The 26,144-nt window shown below is 37.7% G+C and overlaps 1 protein-coding gene across 1 annotated transcript in view; it reads left to right on the top strand.

Annotated features, from left to right (window-relative positions):
• Positions 1 to 26,144, top strand: part of LOC131067191 (pyridoxal reductase, chloroplastic) — a 207,096-nt gene that overhangs the window by 106,204 nt on the left and 74,748 nt on the right. Inside the window, exon 2 of the mRNA XM_058002143.2 lies at positions 6,350 to 6,578. Coding sequence (XP_057858126.2) covers positions 6,350 to 6,578 — 229 coding nt within the window. The remainder of the gene's footprint in view (positions 1 to 6,349; positions 6,579 to 26,144) is intronic.

Raw genomic sequence — 26,144 nt, forward strand, 5'->3', positions numbered from 1 at the left:
TAAATCCACGGCCTCGGGCTCATTCCAATTCAAACTAATTGTTTTGCTCTCTCTATCATATGAAGATTGGATGTGCCTGCCGTTGTCCTGAGCTTGGTCGGCTACTCTGTAAATCTTACATTTCCTGATGAAATCCAAAGGCAATCTAGAATGTATATTACGTTTCACTTCGAGATCATCTAGGAGATTCATCATAAAATCTTCAATCTGGTACTCATGTCTAAATCTTCTACCGACCGTCTCCTCTAAATGTCCATGTGGATCAAAACTATTCCTCCAAGCAAAAGATGAAAAAGGATACAAGGCTAACTCCCTCTCTGCGTCATCCATGGCTGAGACATTGGGACATACCTCAACTGAATTACCCAAAATAATAGGTACCTGAACTCCATTCTGATGTCTGTGTCTGAATGCCTTCACATATGCTGCCAACTGCCTTGTTACTTCAAGTAACACAATCCTGTCTGTCGGGTACCTCGGCAACATGTATGGAGGTAAAGGACATCCATACACTCTAATGTAAGTGAACTTGGGAAACTGAATGAACCAAGCACCGTACCTCTTGATTAACTCCTGGGCATCCTGAGATAATCTGTTGTGAATCCCTCCTTGCAGCGTCCTGGTGATGTTCATCGTGAAAGTATCATTGATTAACTTGTAGTTCTTCCCTGGTGGATGATGCAAGTGAGTATAGGATTCACATACTCTGACCTCGCCGGGTCCTCTTCCAATCACTCCTCTGTGAGGTAGTCCTGCGTACTCAAAGCTCCTGATTAAGGCATAGATGACATATGAACTCATGTGGAAGGACTTAGTAGCCCTGAGTCTTCTCAACTGTACGTCTAAGCAATGGCTAATTATTCTAGCCCAATGTATTGTACCCTTTCCTTGAACAATCACCTGGATGAAATAAAACATCCATTTCTCAAAATAGAAGGCATGAGGTGCTCCTGTAACTCTGTTGAGCATGGTAATCAAATCTCTGTACTCCTCTTGGAAATCGATCCGGTGTGGTGTGTTCGGTACTTTGCTCAGACGGGGACGACTCTTGAGTAGCCAGTTCTTGTTGATTATGCTTAAGCAAACATCTGGATCATCATCGTACACTGATCTGGCTCCTTCAATGCTCTTGTATATCATGTCCCTGTGTTCTGGAAGATGGAAGGCTTCACTTATGGCCTCCTCTGAAAGGTACGCCAAAATGTTTCCCTCATTGGACACAATTGCCCTGGACTGTGGATTGTAATAACGGGCACACTCGATCATCAACTCGTGACACTGAATGGCTGGAGGAAAACCGGCCGCCTTAATGATGCCACTTTCTATTATTCTCCGGGTGACAGGTGATGGCTTGCCGATGTAAGGGACCTCTCGGAACTTCTTCGTGCTAAAGTTCCCCAAGTTTGTATCTCCAATGTTGCTCCACTTGGACACGATCTTGGTCTCCACTTCTTCAGTCTTCTGATCTTCTTTCATGAGAGCCGAGCGACTGGTGGATGCTCCCGCCTTTGGGGTCGCCATACCTACACAACATTTCATTATAAGAAATAGATTTTGCAATAAATAACGTAGATAAGAGAGATAGATTTTAGGAAACCTCATGATAAGTCCCTAGAGTTATCATTTCCTAAAATACAACGATTGAGCTAAGAGATTTAAAATTCAAAATTTGAAATATGACGATGAATGAATAAAACAATAATAATTAAACCGCCATACCTCGATAGAGAGCTAACTCTAGAATGCAAAAACAAAATTTGCCTAGGCAAAATTGAGGTATAAAGATAATCTTCAATATGATCCCCTCAAATTTGATTTCGCCACCTCTGGAGAGAATGTGATCTTCAATTTCGCACAAATAAATCACCAAGTCCTTAGCAAATCAGCCTTAGGCGTGGTCTTGGATGGATCTTCAAATTCGCTCTTGGTGTGGTCTTCGAATTCGCACCACCTTTGATCTTCAATGCAATTCGCACCTCTTTAAACACACCTCGCACGCCTCACACCACCCTGGGAATGTCTACGCCACCTTTGGTTTGAAGTCGCACCACCTTTGGAATGTCTAAGCGCGCCACCCTTGGTCTTCAATGCAATTCGCACCACCTTTGGAGTGTCTTCGCCACCTTGGATAAATGAAACTCGCACTATATTCGCCTCTTGTCAACTCGCATAAAGGAAGGTAAAATAATGATGTAGAAATGATAACTTTTACCCCTTTATATAGCGCTTGCATCCTTTACCCCCTTAGGCCGACTTAATAAAAATAAAACCATTTTTTAAATGATTTGCAATGACATAACAAGGCCGACCTCTATATATGAGCGCTCAAATCGATTTTCTTATTAATTAATTAATTAATTACCAATGCCTTGCGTTTTTTTAATTGCAAATTTCGATTTTTAAATAAGGCAAAAATAATTAATAAATGTTAACGCCATATTAAATGCCAATAACAAATGGATTTTCAATTTTTTAAATTGATTTAGCATTTAAAGAAAATTTGAATTGTTTTAATTTGGCGCCAAAATAAGAAAATAAAGGGACGTACCTCATCGCTCTGGTCCCTTGGAGAGGGACAGGAGCGATCCATGATTTTGGCATGATTCTTGCGTTTTTAACGTTCAACTCCTTCACTTCCACGTCCCAAATCGATCATCTGGTGGTCCTTTGAACTTGAATTTCTTCCTTGTGCGAGCAAGTGCATCCCATGACCATTATCGCCCTGGTCCCTTGGAGAGGGACAGGAGCGATTTCCATGTTTTTATGTTCATCTTGTATCTTTGACCTTCGAAATATCATTGCTCGTGTCCTTTGCGCTTATTTCCATTGGCTTTCATTACGTGTTTGGATGCATTAAAGGGGCCATCGCCCTTGTCCCTTGGAGAGGGACAGGAGCGGTCCATTATTTCTCCTTGATCTTGGCAACTTTTAAACTTCGATCTCCTTAGCAATGTCCTTCAAACGTTGTCCTTCGCATTTCCTATCCTCATTTCGCCTTGATCTTTGAAGGAACGTGGGTGTTTTGATAGGATCGCCTTGGTCCTTGTCAAAGGACAGGAGCGATGGGAGACTTTTACCTCGATTAGCAATGTTTGGACGTTAAAAACTCTTGCAAATTGTCTTCAAACGATGTCCTGGAGCATATATAACCTTGTGTATCTTTGTCTTTACGTAAATCTTGCATGGATTTATCTAATATATCAATATCGCTCTAGTCCCTTCCTGAGGGACAGGAGCGAAGTTCATCATAACATGCTTGTTCTTGTTTGTACCAACTTGCAATCATCTTTATTGCGTGGAATGATGTCCTTTCGACCCTCTTGGTAACTTGAAACTTGTTTGCCCTTTGAAATTTACGCCATTATGTAGATATCGCTCTGGTTCCTTGGAGAGGGACAGGAGCGATCTAGGTCTTTAGAGTGCAAATCCTTCCATGTGACGACCTTTGCAACGTTGCGCTTGATGGAAATGCCTTGAAATGTCCTCGCCACCCTTCGTCCTGACTTGGATCGGCCTTGAACCTTGGAGGGACGACCTTGAACTTTGGAGGGACGCATCATCACCATTGTATCGCCCTGGTTCCTTGGAGAGGGACAGGAGCGATCCTTCCCTTGTGGCTTTCATCTCTCTTTGCCATGCGCTAAGTTTATATTCAACGGATTTGTCCTTCTTTACTCTATACGCCCATGCCTTGACATCATTTGGAATTTTGCAAAAAAGGCAATTATATCAAAAAACGCTCTGGTCCCTTCCTGAGGGACAGGAGCGAACTAGGTCTTTAGCATTGGTATGGACGTCCCAAAAATCTTCAATTTATATTCAATGCATTCATCTCATGTTATCCTTCGTTTTTGAACGTAAACTTGCCTTGACCCTTGTCTGGATTTTGCAAAATGGAGGAAATCGCTCTGGTCCCTGGGAGAGGGACGAGAGCTACAAGGTACCTCGCCCTGGTCCCTTGGAGAGGGACAGGAGCGATTTAGTCAATATAGGTCATTTTCCTTCGTTTTTGCATCTCAAATTATATTCATTTGGCAAAGTATCTTTCTTCGGACGTCCTCAAATCATTAAGTTTTCAAAATCTTGCAAGGACAAGGTGAAATTTGAATTGTAGCTCCGGTCCTTCACTGAGGGACAGGGGCGATTTTCCTCCTGGAGGCATTTCTGTGCTCATGAAAATCTTCAATTTATATTCAAATGAAAGATCTTGTCGTTCTCTATCACTTCAAACGTAAAATTTGTCTGGACTCTGCAAGGACAATAAGATATTTGAAATTGAGCTCCCGTCCTTCACTGAGGGACAGGAGCGATTTTGCTCCTATAGGCCAAAATAACAAGATTTTTCACATTTTAACACTTCACGAGGCGAAAACAAATCAATTCCAATGCCTAGGATCAAACTTCAAAAAAGTCAAAATTTGGTCAAAATATTCAGTCAGACAAAAATTCATATTGACGGTCATCATTTAGACAAGTTTAAGCTCTACATGAACATTCCAATTGAAAATTAGACCATTTTGGCGAATTCATTGCATTCAAAATTTGCATTCTAGACAAGAAGCTCAAAAAGCTCACAAAAGTGACTGGATTTTGGCTTGAAAAGGCAATATTTAAAACCCTAAGGCTTGGCCCTAAATCCAGACGACTAACGGACTAACAAAACCCTAAAAACGAAACGAAAACAAGCGAAAAAACAAGCAAAAAGAGGGGGTCCCCATTTGCGATGGGGCGATGTGTGAAATGGTCACAACAGAACCTTGGAGTCATCCCATTTGATCATGCAGTTTAGCACTTGGGAGGATTTTGTTCAAGAGAGGATAGAATACTTAGTATTTTATTTTGTGTTGCATAGTACATAAAAACACCATCAACAGATAGGTTTCTGTTAAGTTTGTGTGTATTGTATATTCTTGAAAATCTTTAGAGCCCAGGTCAAAGGGATTTGAAGAACAATTTACTGTAGATGCTATTTTTTTTTGTGCCAGATCGAAAGGTGTGAATCTAGAATGGTAATAGTTTTTGGCATCCACAATGGGATATGAGGCAAAAGTTGCAGAAAACTTTATTTCATGAAAAATGACAATTTGGCAGTTTTGTAGCTTTATATGAATTGCATTCAAATAGGATTAAGAAGATATATTGGATAGTCTAAGACTCTAAGGTGCTTCATTTTTGATAAAAAAGAAAGTCCTATTCTTTGGAGTGTGGTAGCTACTATCCTTAACAAAGAAGAAAAGAAAGCAATTATAAATTAGAAATATCAGTCCTACTTCCTCTCACTTCGGATTTACATTTTGGATTTTAAAGTCTATACTAGATCAAGGAGACGACTCATGGATCTTGTTTTTGAGGCATTGTATCCTTCATTAATTCATGAGGGCTTTTCTTTTGGAAGAGTTGCAAAGCCTGTAGAAATTTCTTAGCTTTGGGAAAAGAGCCACTTCTAATAGTGGGTGATAACAACAACAATGGTGGGAATGGTCAAAATCACAATAATAGGCATGTTCCTCATTTACCATGGGGAAACACTATTATCAAGGAAGAATTACTCAAAGTTTAATGGAAATGGAAATCAACATCCAAATGACCATATATTAGGCTGCACAACAGCATGCGAGGTTTTGAGTGTAGCACATGAAGTCTCACAATGCATTTGTTTGGGGAGAAGGTGGGAAATGTGGTAGATTGATTTCACAATCTTGAAACTTGTGTCACTAGTTGGGAAACTATGAGCGAGAAGTTTCTCGCAAGATTTAAACCAACCCAAGATGGTCACACCTTGTTTGCCCAACTTTCAAATTCAAAGATGGAGGATAATGAGCCTATTTGTTCCAAAAATTTTAATCTTGTAATGAGGATATCTGTCACTTTATATTTATTACATTTATGTGTGCTGGTCTACTAATTGCACTTTATATTTATATTTTATAATTATTATGATAAATGAATATAATAATTATTGTTATTTATAATTTTAAGAACTATCATATATATAGGGTTTGGCTGTACAATTTTTATGCCAAACAGTAGTAAATCTTTCTATATATGTTATGGATGAGAATATTTTAGACTATTTATATATTCTGTTATCTATGAAATACACTAATTACAATAATCTAAATATTATTAAATGAAATTCATCTTGTTTCCTTTTCCATTTAAAAAATGAATATAATGTCCCTTTTTCTGTCTTATTCCATTTTTCCATTTGTTAATGATAAAGATGTCACATGAACCCATATCTCCTATATTCCTTCTGCTAAGACTGATATATAGTGTCAGTTGATTGTTAGTATTTGAGTTGGTTGTCAATATTTCTTGTTAGTAACAGTTTTGGTTCATTTTGCAGGTTAAGATTGCCAAATTGACTGTATCGCCAATGGGATTTGGTACATGGGCATGGGGTAACCAGCTATTATGGGGATATCAGGAGTCAATGGATGATGAACTGCAGGCTATATTTAATTTGGCTGTTGACAATGGCATTAATCTTTTTGATACAGCTGATTCCTATGGAACGGGTAAATTGAATGGCCGCAGTGAACAGCTGCTTGGTAAATTTATCCAGGAATTTCCAGGTGCTTCATTGATACGAATTCAGAAATTGATGCATAATGATGGTTAATTTTCTCTGTGAATATTTCTATTTTACTTTTTACCTTTTCTTTTGACATCTTTATTCATGCTTTATACACATGGCATCTTGACAAACAAACAAAATTGAATATCTTCTTATGTGCAATAAGTTTCAGTCAAATACTAATCTTAATCGAACTTTATAGTTTGTCAGTATGATACCTCGTTGAAGTATATTTCTTTCATTCCTTCATATTGCTTTAAACACTTCGTTATTAAGATTAACCTCATATTGGCAAGAATTATAAGTTACATGAGAGATGGATAGGATAAATGATACGTTCTTTGTTTGTTTGGGGATTGACTTTGAAATGATTCTCTTACTCAAAATCTATAGTATGTATTTTCTTTGTACTTCCACGAGACTTTGATGAAGTAATTTAGCTTAGAACCAACCTATTATTTCTTTATTTTTTTCTTTATTTCCCCCTTTATGCATAAATTAATATTTGAAGGAATGTAATTTTGAGCAACTCCAAAATCTGTACAATCTGGAAATGTGCCTATTTTCCATATGTGTTTTATGGAATTAGGGCACCTTTGATTACAACTTGTAAATAATGTTGTTTTGGACAAATTCTACCAGTAGGTTGAAAAAGCCTATTATGTCTTTAGAAATGTTCCTCTTATCTCTTAGAAATGTTTTTGAAATGGATTGACTTGTTAATAACGACCTTGAGCTGGAGGGGCTCATGCTTCAAAGCTCAAATGCAAATCCAGTGTAATGCCCCTGCCAAGAATTTTCGACAATCTTACATGTTTTAACTTTTTTTGCTCATAAGCATTTCTTTTAACAGTTTGGATTCAAGGGCTTGTTCAATAATTCTGAATCTTATTGTTTAAAAACAGCTAATACTAACTTCCAGTTGCATAAGCAATTTCATAGACACTTCACACTCAAAGGAAAATACATAGGCATTTTATCAAACAATTCATAAAGTTCATGAATAGTATTAAAACTACAGAAAAGATTCATAACTCACAGTTACAATGCTTGAATAATGGAAGGCTTGGTTTTTGATAAATATCGCTGTTCTAATCCCAATATTATTGCTGCAAATTATAAACTGCAATTATATAGACTACTATATTTCCCTTCTGATTATACCAAGATCTCTTGCAACTCTTGTAGCAAATATGGTGTAATAAACCCTCTTTAGTACTCAGCAAAATTTTCTAGAAATATATGCCTTGTATATGGCCTTCTATAGATTCCACAGTCCCCTTAACTTTGCTCACAAACTGCTGCGCAATGAATCTATGCATAATTAATATTGCGGCTGTAGTATGATTTTAAAAATTCTTTAAAATCTGCCACAAAATCCTACCAACCTTGTGCCTTGGCATTCAAGGGATGAAATGATTCATATAGGAGATGGAATGAATTGGAGAATAGCGTCAAACCCTTCCTTAAGTTAACGTCTTAAAGTGCCTCCTTTTTACAATCTTCCTTAATTTCAAGGCCTCTTCCAAAGCTTATAACCAACATGGGACAGCCAGCAAATAAAATAAGCTACAGAAACTGGGCGGTTGATACACGAACCTGGAAAACCCTTATCTGGGTTCCAAACCCCAATATCACAAGATGTACAACAATATATCTGAATGCTTCACAAAGTTATTTATTTTCGTTCACAAATCTCAATAAATTCACCTTAAGCACAATCATGAATTGTATGTGAATCCATATCTGCATTGGCTAGGTAGAAATGTCTTCACCTTAACCAATCTTCACCTTAGGGTTTTCGTTATAAGGCAATAGAAGACTGCTCAACTCCACAAGCAAGGTCTCAAGAAATATCAAATGCCAAGAATATCAGAATGAGGAATTGACTTCTCTCAACCTCCTTTAATAACCCCTTGGGATCTTTCTAGAAGTTATATTTTATAATTATTTAAATTTTTTCTAGAAAAACCATATTTTATCTCTTTATAAAGTGACTATTATTTTATTTTACTTTTGAACTATACGAGTCACTTTATAATTAAAATTAATTATATTTTGGCACAACCATCAAGTTGCTGAAAATTCTAGAATAGGCCAATCATGATTTCTGATCATGCGAACATAACCTTAAGTTTGCAGATTATCAAACTTAATGAAATTTGATGCTTTACAAAATAGCAGATTCCTCCAAGAAATGTGGAATGCTCCTAGAATGTCTAAACTGCATTCAGAAAGTACCATGGTACTCGTTCTGATTTCCTGAACTCACTGCTACTACTGGAAATCCATCCTGAAAAGATTGACATTCTCCAAGGAAATTGGAGCTTCCACAGATCTTGGAAAGGCCAAATAGTGAGGACATTACATCCAAACTCACTAGCAGCCTGACTTTGAGCTCAGTTATTGAAGAGGCTCTCCAACATGTGATACATATTGATTCCTGTTAGCAGGCAATCTGAATGACCTGGGGATTACTTCTATGTATATGTGAATGTTTCATTTGAACTTTAACCTTGATAACAATAGATGAACCCACCACCATTTTTAGTAGCATCCTAATGGTACATAAAATCCCCATGCATCTAGTGAGCAACTTTATGACACCATGTTAGGTCCCGGAGACAACTGAGAGAGGGGGGGTGAATCAGTTGTCTAATAAATTTAAATCAAAAACTTATTAACCAACTTAATACTTAATACCGGTAAACCAGTTTAGTATGCCGGTAGACAGTGTTAACAGTAAATTGCTATACTGGTAAAAATTAATGCATGAAACATAAACACAAAGTCATCCACAACACATGACACCAATATTTGTATGTGGAAACCCTGTAAGGGGAAAAACCACGGTGGGAAACCTTACCCACAATTAGATGATACTACTGCAGATAGTAAGTTTACAAAAAGGGGTTTGCACATGCAGAAAGGCCAACAGCCTAGAACTCACTGCTCAATCACAAATGGGAGTCACATTGACTACAGTTGGATGGTTAAATCCAATAAGAATGTACTGCACAAAATAGCATCTTCATATGCTGGATTCAGTACCGGTGTAATGCTGATATGCTTCTACAAAAACCTAACTTCACCTTCAAATGATGTCTTCGTGTATGCCTCTGCTTTATCTCGCATATACCTTTACTTAAATCTTTTTCCGCATTCCACCCTTTGATCTTACAAATAAGATCTTACATTTATACCATACCCTAAGACCAATTTTAGTAGGTCGGCTCTACAAGATATTACAATAAAAACATTTTACAAATAATATAATATCCGATGCAATAACCGATTAATCATGTCAGCTTAATGCATTTACAACAATAATAAATCATCTCCATAGCGTGCCATGCTGATCTGGAAGAGATAAACCTGCCGGTGTAACCCTAGATAACCTGGACCTTTTTGCCGGTAAAAGCAAATATGCAAATATGAATATACCAATGATTATTACTTCAGAATAAAGTGTCCACATGATGTCTTCGACATTACCAAGTGTCTTCCATGTCATTCCAGGTACCGGTGAACATTATATCCTGCCGGTTGACCATATACCAGTAACTGTTGCACAGATTACTGCTTGCCGGTGAATGTTGCTGGATCTCCAAAGTAGGTGTATTTAGTAGGTGTTGACATCAATGATAAAACCATACCAAAATACCAACACACCATGTTGCATGTCTAAAACCTTAAGGAATACCAATGATAACAAAATGAAATTGGGGACAAAATTATGTTGTTAGAGTCAAGTTGTTTATTGTTGGTACTGTTGATGTGTTTTTTAGGACACTTTGAACACAAATAAAATACTAAGTATTCTATCCTCTCTTGAACAAAGAAACCTCATGCTAAAAAAATGATCATATGAGACAACTCAAAGGTTTACAATGTGAATAGTCGACTTTATGCTTTGGATAGACTCAATGTGTATGATGTGATAATGTTGGTAGTCACAAAGGGAGTTGCGCTTATGAACACGGCTGGAACGTGAAATCTAAGCTAACTTGGAAAATAAAAGACAAAAGGGATAAAGGGTTAAGAAAGTCTATGCTAATCCTAAGAACAATGATGATAAAAGATGATGCTTTGATAGATGGATTCCATAATCAAGCCTTGCTTCGGCATGCAAAACTACTACACAAAACTGATCCAATCTCCAAAGGATAACGAAGGATTTTCATATCATAAACATTCATTCAAACACCCAATACTGGCATAGTTCAAGTAAATATCCACAATCGAACTAGTTCTTAATGAGGTTCAAACTAACCATACACTGCAACTTACAATCAACAAATCACAAATGGTATGAATCGGAATTCCATCACATATCATTACATTTCTCCATTATAATCAATGAACTTTATCTAAACTTGAGAAGTAACAAGAAACCATGTAACATGTAGAAACAACACATAGAAATCCACCATGCTTCAATGAAAATCACGTATTAACTTCAACAAGTCTTGGCAACAACTTCGAGCTTCCTCCTCCTACTCTACTGCTATTCCTAACTGCCGACTGCTACCCACTATTAACCTTTATAAATGAAAAGGTTAGGCCTTTTATAGCTCTTCCATTACAAATGAATGGGTTTGATCGATTCTCAAATCAACGGCCAAGATTCCAAGATGAAACCCTAATTAGGGTTAGTTGCAATTAACCTCCCTTCGATGAATGATAAAATTACATCATTTAGGACACATGTCCCTCTTTTAATGCAAACCAATGGGAAATGAGGTTAGGTACATTGAATTTTGTTCCTTCCACATGTGTAGCTTTTTGATGAGTCAGGTACATTGTACATGGACGTGCTAACTTGGAATTCCTTGATTGGTTGATGATGACTAAGTGCCAACTCAGCATATACATCTTGTAGATCACCACAAAGAAGTGTTTTATTGTGGGGCAATAACTCTTGATACTCAACATTTCCAAGCCCAGTGTGATGATGATGGGACATATTCCCAAATTTTATCATCTTTGTGATCAAGTCTTTGATTAACTCTTTTGAAGCTATCATTCATCCTCGCTCACATTTCACTTTCCGTCTTTTTGTTTGGGAATTTCCTTCCATGTGATGCATTTTTATCCTCATGTGAAGGGATTCTTTGATGTAGTTCCTAACTAGTGGAATATTTCCTCATCATGACGCAAATTTGCCTTTCCTTTGTGTAACTCTTGAATATGGAATATCCCATTGATGTGATTGATTTCCTTGAAGTTGCAGTGCATGTTGCCCAAGTTTTCAGCATCATGGTAAAATCTTCTCCATATCATCCTTGAGGATCCATGATTTCCTTGACGTGAATTCACATGTTAAGCTTTGGATCTTGGATTTCCGAGGAAATTCAAGATGTTGTGATGTCTTGAGTATCTTGATGTTGTCCTTTGCATTGCCTGGGGTTTGATCTCCTTTTCACGTGGTGAAATATGTAATGTCCCCTTTTTCGCTCTAGTTTGTTTTGGGGACTGTTAGCCTATTCCAGAGACCCGTAGGCTAGTCAGAAGCATAAATTAGGGTTTCCTACCTCTGGGAGGATGTTTCTGCAATTTCAAAGGCTTACATGTTGGAATTTGTCAGTTTGGATTTTGGATTCCTTCTGGGTTTTCAGAAAGCTTTGCAGTGAGGGTACATGCATAGCAAGTTATGGAGTTTGACCAACTTAACTTTTTTTATTAAGTTAGGGTAGAAGTAGTTCAGTTCTCTAGGTTTTTTTGGGTTTTCTGAGAGCTCTGCAATGGTATAACATGCAAACCAATTTGAGGACCTTTTTCGGGACTTACTATTTTTAGTAAGTTTGGCAGTTGCTCAGAATGTGGTAAAAATCACTTTGGAAACATTTACTATATTTAGCAGTGTGCTATTTATAGCAAGTACTATTTTTGGCAGGGATTCTGCAACTCAACTTAGTGGCTATTTCTGGCAGTATTATTTTGGTAGGATCCTGTATTCACTCAGATGACTATTTTTAGCAGTTCAGTTCAGAGCTCCAACTCAGTTCAGTTTTGGTGATTTCCAGCACTTCAGTCTTGTTGTGATGTATTCACACATCACCCTATTGCAAATGGGGATCCCTTCTTTTTTCGTTTTAGGTTAGTTCTCTTATCTTTGTTGTTTAGGCTTTTGCTATTAGTCTTTGCATCGAAGAGTTGCCATAGAGCTCATTTGGATAGGATGCTCTCGTTGAGTTGAGATGAATCAATAAGTGGCTTAGAAATGGTGCTAGAGCTAAGTCTTGATTAAGAGTAAAGGAATCTTTGTACCTTGCCAGGCGTCCAGCTAGATAGGTCTTAATGTGGTCTTGCTTAAGAAAGTGAATTAGAATAGGTCATGGATGTGCATAAAGAATGTGAAATGTTGAAGTGAGTTGTCAAGGACCCCCTTTAGAGTCTAACTTGGTCATGTTGATGAATGGTGAAGCAAAGATCGGGCACAATCATGAAGTCTGAAAGGTAAATTGAAGGCAAATAGTGGAAATTTGACACATTATGAGAATATTCGCTCAGGTACCTCTCCACGGTACAGTAGCGAATCCTTTAAGACCTCCCTTCTTGCCTTTCAATCAAGTTAAATTGTTGCTTCAAGCCTCAACTATAGTGAAGTTGACCTTAGATGTGTTTTTGGGACTACATTTGAACGAATTTTGGTCATGGACAAGGAAGAATATAGATGCAAAGACCAAATTCGCTCCTGACCCTTCCAAAGGTTCAAGAGCGAATTCCTGAAGTGAGAGATTCTTGCTCCGAATTGGATGGATTCCTCCAATTCAAGGCCTTGATTGATGCAACATCCACTTACCTATCCCTCGAAGGAGCAAGGACATGAAGTTTAAACTTGAAAACTTGAGGAAAATTGGAGAATTTGAGCTAGAGAGATAAATTCGCTCTTGACCCTTCCAAGGGTACAGGATCAAATTTCTCTAAAAACCTCTCTTGCTTCTAACATGAGTTATAATCCTTCATGCCACGCCTTGAGTGAATGAAAAATGATCTATCCATGCCTTAGGAAGTGAGTTGCAACCAAGTGAGATGAGGAAAATGAGAGGAATTTGAGCTAAGAAGCAAAATTCGTTCCTGACCATTCCAAAGGGTCCAGAGCGAATTCCTCTTGAGATCATGTACCTTCCAAAGGTACTGTTGTGACGTTTTCACACATCGCCCCATTGCAAATGGGGACCCATGTTTTTTTTGCTTGTTTTGCTCGTTTTCGCTTTGCTTTTTTAGGGTTTTGTTAGTTTGTTAGTTGTCTGGATTTAGGGCCAAGCCTTAGGGTTTTAAATTCTGTCTTTTCAGGCCAAAATCCAGTCGTTTTTGAGGGCTTTTGAGCTTCCTTTTCTAGGATGCAAATTTTGAATGCAATGAATTCGCCAGAATGGTCTAATTTTCAATTGGAATGTTGATGCAGAGCTTAAATTTGTCTAAGTGTTGAAGATGAAATGTGAATTTTTGTCCAATTGAATATTTTTGACCAAATTTTGACATTTTTGATTTTTGATCCTAGGCATCTCAAATGATTTGTTTTCGCCTTGTGAAGTGATAAAATGTGTAAAATCATGATATTTTGGCCTGTAGGAGCAAAATCGCTCCTGTCCCTCAGTGAAGGACGGGAGCTCGTTTTCAAATATTTTACTATTCCTGCAGGGTCAAGATGAATTACGAATTGGAAGTGATGGAGAAAGGCGAGATCTTTCCATTGAATATAAATTGAAGATTTTCATGAGCACAGAAATGCCTCCAGGGGAAAAATCGCTCCTGTCCCTCAGTGAAGGACTGGAGCTACAAATCCGATTTTGCTTTGTCCTTGCAGGATTTTAACGTCTTGACGATGTGAAAAGGTCCAAAGGGGTGCATTTTATCAAATGAATATAACTTGAAGCGCTGTCGGGGAGATCAACAGGATAACATGTCCGGCTTGAGTAAGGTCCTGATCCTGAAATTTGGCTAAGTCTGGAATGTCCTGATCCTGAAATTTGACTAAGTCTGGAAACTGAAAAAACCTCCAAAAACTAGATTGTGCAATATAACTCCTGGAGGTCTGAAACCACTCTCAAACATCCTGAAAGTATATATGGAATATAACTTAAAGTATAAGAAACTTCTATCTTTCTTCTTTCTTATACTTAACTGTTATATTCCATCAAATTTATCCTGATTGAGAGTGCGAAAAGTCAAATTTCGCTCGTGTCCTTCTCCAAGGGTCCAGAGCGAAAAGCGCTCCTGTCCCTCTCCAAGGGACCAAGGCGAATCGCTCGTGTCCCTCACCAAGGGACCAGAGCGAAAATGCTTAGTTGAGCCATTCCTGACCTTGTTTGGACGAATCGAGACATCAAAGGCATGGTGAAGGACGAAATGAGCATGATAGAACATCCAGACTTGATCAAAAAACAATGAAATGATGAAGTTTTGCCTAGAGGGTCAAATTCGCTCCTGTCCCTCACTGAAGGACCAGAGCGAAGTTCTTCATAAGGTACGATCTGGGCAAAGATCAAGCAAATTTTATGTTCGAAGGCAAGAAAGGAGGTCAATCGAACCCGTTGAAGACAAATTGAAGATTATCAAACGTCAACAAAGGACCAAAATGCTTAAGTTCGCTCCTGTCCCTCAGGAATGGACCAGAGCGATTTTTGTTGTAGATGATTTTCTCGCCAAATTTCAACCGATCTCAAGGCATGAATGAATGAAAGGAGGCATTGCGAATCCGTTGAATATAATTTTCGAAGGTGATGAAGTGAAATGAGGCCCACAAGAGCAAAATCGCTCCTGTCCCTCAGTCAGGGACCAGGGCGATGAGGTACGTATCTTCCCACTTTTTCATTTTTGGGCGCTAAACAAACATTTTTTAAATTTATTTAAATGCTAGAAAAAAATCGATATTTAATTAAAAGCATTTAAATAGCGCATGGTATGTATTTATTAATTATTTTTTGCCTTTGTAAAAAATCGAAATTTATTAATTAAAAATAAAGGCATTTAATAATTAATTATTAATTTAATAAAAATCAAAAGGGAGCGCTTGGGTTTATTTTGTCAAGGTCGGCCTTTATTATTTAATTAAAAATCGTTTAAAATTGCTTTATTTCACAAAAGTCGGCCTTAAGGTAAGTATGAGGCGAGCGCTATAAAGGGAGGGTGAGAATCTTCATTTTCACATTATCATTCTTCATTCACATGCGATTTGAGAAGGTGCGAAATTGTGTTCAAAGTGCGATTTGGAGTTTACAAAGCAAGGTGGTGCCAAGGTTATCCAAGGTGGTGCGATATCTTGGAGACTTCGTTGGAGCGAATTTGTCAAGGATTGAAGACCACGTCAAAGGTGCGGGACTAGGAGGATTTGTTAAGGCGAACTTGAAGATCCATTTGAGCGAATTGTCAAAGAGGCAAGACTTGAAGATCACGTTGAAATCCAAAGGTGGCGAAATTGATCTTTTGAGGAGATAACATTGAAGACTATTTATACCTCAATTTCGCCTAGGCGAATTTTATTCATTTTGCATTTTAGAGTTAAGCTCTCAAGTAAGGTATGGCAAGATCTCTTGTTTTAATTTCGAATTTTGATTGTCATTGCCTTAATTTTGAAATTTTGTTTTTCCTTAGCTCAATCGTTTTTTAGGAAATGATTAATAAAGGACTTATCATTAAGTTTCCTAAAAAATTGCTCTCTAATTTATGTTATGTATTGCAAAATCATGGTACTAATTTTGAAATGTTGTGTAGGCATCAAATGGAGGTCTCTTCAAGGAAAATCAAGCCGGATCCAGGACGGTCTTCGCCAGAACGGTCTTCGCCGGGACGGTCTTAGCCAGGACAAGGGCGAACTCTTTCAATCCAGTATTCCAAGGCGAGGTACATCATCTTCCTGCACATCAAGGACGCAAGGAGTTAGAACAAGGGCTCGTTGAAGAAGCAAAATAGTTCCAGATGAATTAATTAAAGCAAGCTTCTCAACAACATCAAGTTGAATATCTACCAAGTTCCAAGTGTCAAATGAGGTGGCGTCCTAGTCATCATTTCTCCAATCAGTGAAGTCCATCTCAGCATGTCCAGATTCAATGTACTTAACTCATGGAAGGTGGCACAAACTCCGATGTACCTACCCCGGCTATCCATTGGTCGATTTTTCTAAAAGGGACATGTGTCCAAGCAATACAATTTTATCATTGGTCAAACATTAAATGTTATGTAATGGTTGTAACAAACCCTAATTAGGGTTTTCATTGTAAAATCTTGGCCATTGATCTTGAATTGATCTAAGCCATCAAATTGTATTGTGGGCACTATATAAGCCCAAACATTTCATTTGTAAAAGATGATTAGAGAGAGTTGTAAATAGTTGGAAGAGTTAGAATATAGTTGATAGAATAGCAATTAGAGTAGAATAGGAGGACAAGGCAAGAAATTGTTGCCATTGATTGTAAACAAACTCCATTTTCATTGAAGTAATGGTGAAATATGTCGTTTTCTTGCAATTTGCATGGTTTCTTGTTGAAGTCTTCAATCTTAGATGGTAGATAATTAGATGAATGGAGGAAATGTGATTGATTGATGGTGGAATTCGTACATCCATACTACTAGCAGTTTGTTGATTGCAGACTTGCCTTGCGTAGTCAACTGGAATCATTCAGCTTAAGCTCAATTTCAATTTGTCGCCTCTTCATTGATATGCATCAACTTGGATGGTATCTATGCCTGCGGTGATGATTTGAACATCATAAAGCTCCCTTAGAAGATCGCACTAGTCTTGTGTAGATGTTCCATTGATGTCAAAACAAGATCTAGTTAGAGTTTTGTCAAAGATCAATCATTGCTCCTACATTCTTGGTATTAGGATTAGATCCTCTCTTCGCCCTTATCCTTTTTCCATTTTTTCCAAATCTAAGTTAGTAAGAGCCTGTGTCCAGCAAAGCAGATCGGAAGTTCAATGTAAGTCCCCTTGTGATTCCAGCAAATCACATCATACCACTGGAGCTTGTCCACACGTAGAGACCCTACATCAAAGAACCTTGGAGTCTACCTAACTGATCCTTTATGCGAATCTTCAGCAGTTAGAGACTATTTTCTCAAGAGAGGATAAGATGCCTTTAGGTATTTTATTCTGTGTATGATTGTGTACAAAATACACGTCAACAGGTACCTAAGCGAATTTGCCAAGGATTGCGCTTTGATCCCAAATTTGAGCAAGGAAAACCCTTAGGATGCCTTCCTAGCATAGACCAAGGTCAAAACAAAAGTAAAATGAAGGATAAATTGAGTGAAAATATGAATTTCGCTCTTGACCCTTCCAAAGGGTCCAAAGCAAAATTCCTCTAGAGGTCATGTACCTTCCAAAGGTACCTAAGCGAAATTGTTAAGATGTACTTTTGATCCAACATTTTGAACTAGGCGCCTCCTTAAGGTGATTTGTTAGCATGTCCTAAGGTGAGAACAATGTGAATGAGGGTGAAGTTTGAATGTTTGAATGATATCTAAGACTAATTCCTCAAATTCGTTCCTTACCCTTCCAAAGGGTCCAGAGCGAATTTCTTTAAATCTCCCTTCTTGTTTCTAATTTGCATCCTAAAACTTATTCCCATGGTGTGATCGAGGGAAGGTTGATTTATCCATGCCTTCAAAGTAAATTGAGTGATATAAAAGGCAAAGAATTTATGCAACTTTGAGAAATTCATTCCTGACCGTTCCAAAGGGTCCAGAGCAAATTTCATCTAAGCTTGTGACCCTTTCAAAGGGTTCAGAGTGAAATCCTCCAAAGGACCTAATTCCTCATTAGAGACATTGAATGGTGGTCATGCATGGCAAGAAAAGGATTCAAAAGTCAAGTCTAAGATAAAGCCAAGTGAAAAGGGGTGTGAATTGAGCCTAAAAATGCAAAATTCACTCCTGACCCTTCCACAGGGTCCAGAGTGAAATCCTTAGAAATTCTCCCCATTTCATCTTGTTTTAAGCTAAATTGAGGGCGAATTGACTTGGTGGTGATAGATGGAGGTTTGAAAGGTTGAGTTCAAGGCAAAGTAATGATGAATGGCATCAAAGGAAGAATAGAGCGAATTCTCCTAAAAACACATATTTGTTCCTTGTTTAGGTCAAAAATTTGTCCCTATGGCGTGATTGAGAGAGAATTGATGTATACCTGCCTTGAGAAGTGAATTGAAGCAAAGGAAATGATGAATTTGAGACTAAATGACAAAATTTCGCTCCTGACCCTTCCAAAGGGTCCAAATCGAATTTTCCCAAGACCCTCCCTTTTGCTTCAAATATGGACTAATTTCATGCCTTGGAACCTCAACTAGGACGTTATCATGCCTTGGAAACAATTGAAGTAAAGAAAAATGATGAGAAAGTGAAGAATTTGTGCAAAAATGCAAAATTCGCTCCTGACCCTTCCAAAGGGTCCAGAGCGAATTTCATTATAGGTCCTGTCCTTGGAGAGGGTCCAGAGCGAATTTTATTATAGGTCCTGTCCTTCCAAAGGGTCCAAAGCGAAATTGATTATAGTGCCTTCTTGTTGATGGTTTGAAGTGAGGAATACTATGTTAGAACGAATATATCATGTTTACTTAACACCATTTTTGTTTGTTTTGCAGATTAACAAAATCAAGTTGGAGGAAGATCAGGCCAGAACAAGAATGACTTCTTCAAACCTCATCATCATCAAGGACACCTTAAGTGCAGAGAAGAAGACTAAAGTGTTAAAGACTTCAAGTGTTCAAGCAATAGAGCAAGATATTCTAAAGGACCTCATTCTATCACATCGAGAAATCACAAAATGTCAGAGGAAGGATCTTACAAACATTTCAAGGCGATATGAGCTACCAGAGGAGGAGTGACTTGACCGTGAAGAGGCCTCATCAAACACAGGAGAGCCAAGGAAAGGTACATCGCTCCTCAAGTATATCAAGGACGAAGGAGGATCAACCAAGGTCAGTGCAAGGGTACGTTGAAGAAGCAGATAGTTTTAGAAGAGTTAATCAAAGTTAGCTTCTCATCATCATCACATTGAATATCAAGAAATACAAAGTTGCTTGACCAGGCACAAACGCAAGACAAGGTGGCATCCCAGTCACTGTTCCTCCAGTCAGATAGGTCCACATTAGCATGTCTAGATTCAGTGAACCACGCTTGCGCACGGAGGCACAAACTCCGATGTACCTGTTGTGACGTTTTCACACATCGCCCCATTGCAAATGAAGACCCCCTTCTTTTTAGGCTCTTCCGGTCTTTTGGCTTTGTTTTTAAGGTCTTTTCATAGCAGTCTCGTCAATTTCTTCGCTTTGCAAGTGTTTGGGGGTCATATTGATTAAATTTGTTTTTCGTTTGAGTATATTTGGTGAAGTCTAGAGCTCGTTTTGTCAATTTTAGGGTTTCCGCCTTTGGTCCTAGATTTTAGGGGTTTCTATTAGGGTTTTGGAAAACTAAGCATACAACTGGAATTAGGACCCTGCAAGGAGGCTCCCAGTAAAATTTGAGCCAAAACAGAGCAACTTTCTATTTTTAGAAAGTCCCTATTTTTTAGGGATTTTTCTGAGTCCCGGGATGTCATCATTTTGCCAAAAATCAAACTTACTATTTTTAGGAAGTTTCTATTTTTAGTAAGTGCTTTTCTGACCTATTTTGCCCAAACCTTGACATTTTGAAACACTTACTATTTGGGAAAATCTATTTTTGGCAGGATCTTCACCGGAAAATACTGAAAGCTGAATATCTCTGAAGACGCCGAAGATTGAACGTTCCTGAAGACCATGTCTAAATCCGGAAGAGTCAGAAGGCAGACAAGTTGGATCAAAAAATGGTTAAGTTTGGAACTCCTATTCCAGAAGAGGAAAGCATGCAAAATCATCCTAGTCCAGAAATTCACATCAATCCACCAATGTCATCCTGATCCGAAAATGGCCTGAAATTTGATTGTTTGAAAACTTGAAAGATCTTCCAAAATCCAGAATTTGCATTATGATTCCTATGGACCTGAAACCACTCTCAAACATCCTGACAATATATATGAAATATAACTTAAAGTATAAGAAAGGAAAAAGACATATTGAAGATGCCACTTATACTTTAAGTGGCATCTTCAATATTGAAGGAAATGATTGGGCGCTAGATGAGGCAGGTTAGGAAATGTTTGGAATTTCATGAATCCTCCACAGGGGTGAAAATCCATCCAACTGTGGACTTGGGTGCCAAAACGAGGGTCTTAAGGATTCACAAAAAATTCCATGAATCCTTCACATAGTGAAAATTTCGCCCCAAGAAGTGATTTGAGCGCCAGAATGGAGAAGGCAAGTAAAAATGAAAAAAATTCGTGAATCCTCTACAGGGGTGAAAATCCGCCCAACTGTGGACTTGGGCGCCAAAATGAGGGTCTCAAGGATTCACAAAATTCACTAAATCCTCCACCAAGTCAAATCCGCCCAAGATGAAGGACAGGCGCCAAAACCAAGGAGGCATGGATGATTCACAAAATTCACTGAATCCTCCACCAAGTCAAAATTGCGCCCAAGAAGAAGAAATTCCAAGAAAGTGAAAAAATTGGCGTTGTGTCGAAAATTCCTTCCTTCAGGACAGAATTCCAAGAAAGGTAAAAAATTGACTAAGTGTTTGAAATTTCTTCCTTCAGGACATAGTTCTTGGAAATCATGAAAATTGGCTTAGGCATGAAGAATTTCCTTCCTCAGGGTAAGGAACAAATTCCTTTCAAAAGGAGAATTCCTCCACAACAAGAAATCACACCCAGGGATGAATTGAAGATAAAATTTCTAAGGCAAGGAAGAAATTAGGGATGAACTGAACAAGAAATTTCTCCCCCAAGGGAAAAATTTGAAAAATCCATTTTCAAGGCTCAAATCACCTCCAAATTTAGAATTTTTTGAAGATATGGATACATGAGAGGATTCTCTCTCTCTTGGACCAAAACCCTAAAATTGTGGAAATTCCTAAAAAATAGGAGATGGTGTAGAATTGTTGAAAATATCCTCTAGAGCAAGGAGAGTTCGAGAAACTTCAAGAAAAATTCTTCATGGATCAAATTCTTCTCTCTTGAAGTTTTCTCTCTCCAAGGTTTTCTCGCCAAGTGGCAGCCGAGTCAAAGGACGTTGAATTAATGAAGCATCTCTCTGCATGCAACCGTCACATTTATGGCATTATGACATATTCCTTCTGCATGCAGCCGTCACATTCAGAAGATGATGGTGCATATATGGCATCACAGGTGATTTTTGCATGAGGGTACATTCATTGCATAGTGGGCACTTCTGGAATGTAATTAATTGTAATGGGATGGAATTAATTGTATATGGGCATGATGGGTTATTAATTGGAGATTCCCACCTTGTTGCATCTTGAGTGGAGAATCTTTAGAAAAAACCCTAATTAGGGTTTTGCATGTAATCATGGCTTGAGGCCTATATAAAGGGGTGAGCCCCTCATTTGTAAAAGGGGAGGGAGCTTTGTCTGAAATTGTTGCGATAAGTTTTGAGATAATAACAGTGAAACATTGTTCTCTAATGGTGTCCACTTAAATTATTTTTTCAAAGCTTGCATGGTTTCACCTTCCTCACTTAGATTAGAAATAGTAAACTGCTTTGATTTCAATAGAGAATGTAATGGTGTCTGATGAATTTCCATGGTTCATACTTTTTGCATCTTGCTGATTGTAAGTTGCATTGTAAAGTTAGTCTAAGCCCCCTAAATTTGTGCTGAGTTCGATTGTGGATAGTCGTTTGGATTGCGCCGTTTTTGGGTATTCAAATGTACTTTCTCGATTTGAAAATCCTCTACCATCCCTAGAAGATTGTACCGGTTCTTGTGGAGTTGTTGTTGATCTTGGCGAAGCAGAGCTTGGTTTATTTGGAATTTGTCCACTAGAGCACTATTCATTGTTATCACTGCCCTTAGGAGTAGATTTAGATCCTTTTGAACCCTTTCCCTTTTCTTTCAGTTCGTTTTAGTCCGTTCAAAGCAGCAACATTGCAGAATTGCCATATCCGATAATGGAGTTCCAGCCACAACAAAGAAGTGAAAGAATGATGCAAACGTAAGGCCCCTTGGATTACCAACAATCACATCAGCCAATTGAGTCACGTCCGTAGCATAAAGGAACCTTGGAGTTGATTGTCTGATCTTCCTGCAATCTTATCAGGTAATCACACTTTGATCAAGAGAGAGTGAAGTGACTGTTAGGCAATTTATTCTGTGTTCGACGTAGTCATAAAAAACACGTCAACAGTACCTACCCCTGTTTCCTATTGGTTCTCGTGCATTGAATGTAATTTTCTCATTGGCTAAAGGAGTTTGTTGTAGAAAACCCTAATTAGGATTTTCATCTTGAAATCCTAGCCATTCAATGTAAATTAATTAGAGCCACTGCAATGTAAAGAGCTCTCTATATAAAGCTCTGGCTCTTCATTTGTAAAGATTAATAGTTAATAGTTGATGAATAGTCAGTAGAATAGTTAGTAGCAAAGAAATAGTGAATAGATATAAGTTAGAGTAGATTAGGAAGAAAAGGCAAGAAATTGTTGCCTTGATTGTAAATGAACTCCATTTTCATTGAAGCTATGGTGAAGTGTGTTGTTTCTTTGCAATATGCATGGTTTCTTGTTGAATCTTCATTTTAGATGGTAGATAATTAGATTGAATGGAGAAAATTGTTGAATGCACTCATGTGGAATCGGCCTAGTCCATACCACTAGCCTCTTAGTAATTGTAAGGGCGCCCTGCGTGGTCAATTGGCATTGAATGAGCTTAATCTCAAATTGTTATGCGTCTATGGTTCATGCATTAACTTGAATGGTGATCAATGATTGATGGTGTAACGATTTGAACATATTCGAAGCATCCCTTAGAAGATTGCACTGAGTTGGTGTCGGATTGTTGAAACTGATGGTGAGACCCAACCCAGTAGGACTTCACCTAGTCATTCATCTATCTTCTTACATTCTAGGTCTTAGATTAGACTCTCTAAACCCTACACCTTTTGCTTTTTCTTTATTATCCCGGTGAGTAGATATGACTTGAGCTCCAGCAAATCAAACGCTCAGGCATTCAAATGTAAGTCCCCTTGTGAATCTAGCATAATCACATCATACCACAAGAGCTTATCCATACGTAGAGACCCTACATACCAGAACCTTGGAGTCATTTCGATTGATCCTTAGGCAAATCTTCAGCATTCGGATAACTTTGTTCAAGAGAGGATAAGATACCTTGGTATTTTATTCTGTGTTCACATGTGCATGAAAAACACATCAACAAGTCTCTGACTCAATTTGGCAATAATCAGTATTTGAGAAGGTATTTTTAATATATTAATACCTTAGGCATGAGGTATTAATATTTGATTATTTTATGGATGGACGACTTAGGAGGGGAGAAAATATTAATTTTATCCTAAGTCTATTTGGGCGAAATTTGCATATGACTTCAAGGGGTCGTCATGGTGTTAATAATTAAATTATAACTCAAGGCAAATGGGGCGATTTTCTAAGTATATTGCCTTAGTAATATTTTTTATTTGGAAGTCATAGTTGGGCGCCCACTTTAAACTTTATTTTATGATACTTATTGTAGACACCTAAAATTGTCATGTCTAATTAAATAAATATCTTTATTTATTTAATTACTTTAGCCTAATTCTTCTATTAATTAAATAAATCTTTATTTATTTAATTAATTCATTTATCCTCTTCTAGCCTTATTTCTCATTTAAATAAATACTTTTATTTATTTAAATTATCCCTTTTCCTAAATTAAATAAATATCTTATTTATTTAATTGATCTCACTTCCTCTATTAATTAAATAAATATTTATTTATTTAATTAATTTATTAACCTTTTCTACCCATGACATATGTCATTTATCTCTTAATTTCTACACTACTTACCCTCTTATTATTTTCTTATTTCCTCTACCCACCCTCTAATCATAGCCGACCATTTATCTTTTACACCTCTCAATCTTATCCCTCCATTTCTTATAGTGTCTTCTATATAAGGAGATGCTTTCTTCATTATCAAACCCCCAACTAACTAACTACCTGATCAATTGACTACACTACGCCTTTGCACTTTCATATGCGATTCTACTTGCAACCACATTTCCGTTCTTTGTTGAGCTCTTGTGCACATATAAAATCTGAGAGCAAATATATCAAGCAAGATCAATGGAGATAGGAAGAATGGAGATTCAAACCCTATTGGACATGTGATGGTATAATCTTTGTGATTTCATTTGATTTGCATTTGTCTTAGGTAATCTTTATATGTTATGGTGGATCTTTGTTGTTGTTAGGCTAGGGTTTTGTGGTTGAATTCATTTAGTCTTTCAACATTGTTGTTATCCATTTTCACCATATACACTTATATTTATTAAAAAGGGAGATTTTGGGTGAATGTGAGTTGGGCGAACTTGTCCAAGGAAATGGAATGAAATGCAACACCAACTGTGGATGAAATGGAATGTCATTTGGTTTGGGCGTATTTGGAGAGCATTTGAATTTGAATTTGAATTTGGCTGGCAAAAAGTTATAAATACAGGCCTTGGGCTTTCATTTGGCATCCATGAAAATTTGTATAACGAAGTGTTGCCAGAATGGTGCCAGATTCGTGTTTCGAAGTTGCGAGCTTCCTAGCCTATGTCAGTTTCGTGCTTGAGAGATAACACCTAGCTGCGGAGAGACTATTTCTCACTCAGAGGAATAGATAGAGCATATTGGGAATGGTTGCTTCAGTTGGGTTTTTGTTTTTGGTGTGAGATTTTTGTGTGTTTCCGGGTTGTTGGATGGCATCATGGCTGAAGCGTATTTTCACTACTAGATTCCTGTGCGGGCTCTTGATTGGCTCTAAAGATTTCTATGCTCCCAGCGATAAGATTTGTAAGTTTATAGCCCCTAGTATTGAGTTTCCAATTAATTGCAAATTGAACTTTTCAGCTTAGACGTTTTTGTTAGGGAGTGCATTGGGTTGCGTGTTGAGTGTTTGGGGTTATATTGTTGCTGTTTTCGTGTTGGTTCTTAGTCGCTATATGCTTATTATTAGTTTGGGTGTGTTGTTGGGTGATTTGAGTGGGTTTTGAAAGAGTTAGGAGCATTTTGGTGTGTTTTGGTGTTGTTGGTTATGCATTTCCAGCTTGCTATCATAAATATCAAATTTTCGAAAGTTGGTCATTGGGTGTGCTTTTGAGAGTGTGAGTAGATTGGGTGGTTAGATGATGATTGGAGGTGTTGTTGTAGTTGTCAGCTCATAATCAACACTTGGCTATCAAATTTCATATTTATTGTAATGCTGGTTAGTAGTACTAACAACAACATTTTGTCTTTTTGCTGTCCCACTGCATAAGTGGAAGAGGCTGGCTCAGCGGCCTATCTTAGATTAGTAATATTTCTTATATTCAGAAATCTTGTAATGAATTTGTAAAGCTGGTTAGTAGTACTAACAGCTATCTTTCGGATTTCTTAGTTGGCTCCCACTGCATAAGTGGAAGAGGTTGGCTTGGTCGCCTATCTTGAGTTTGTAATTCTGTCCTCTCGCTGAATAAGCGGTGGAGTTGATATTAATATCTATTTCTAG

Source organism: Cryptomeria japonica, chromosome 5, assembly GCF_030272615.1.
Source record: "Cryptomeria japonica chromosome 5, Sugi_1.0, whole genome shotgun sequence".
NCBI lineage: Eukaryota > Viridiplantae > Streptophyta > Pinopsida > Cupressales > Cupressaceae > Cryptomeria > Cryptomeria japonica.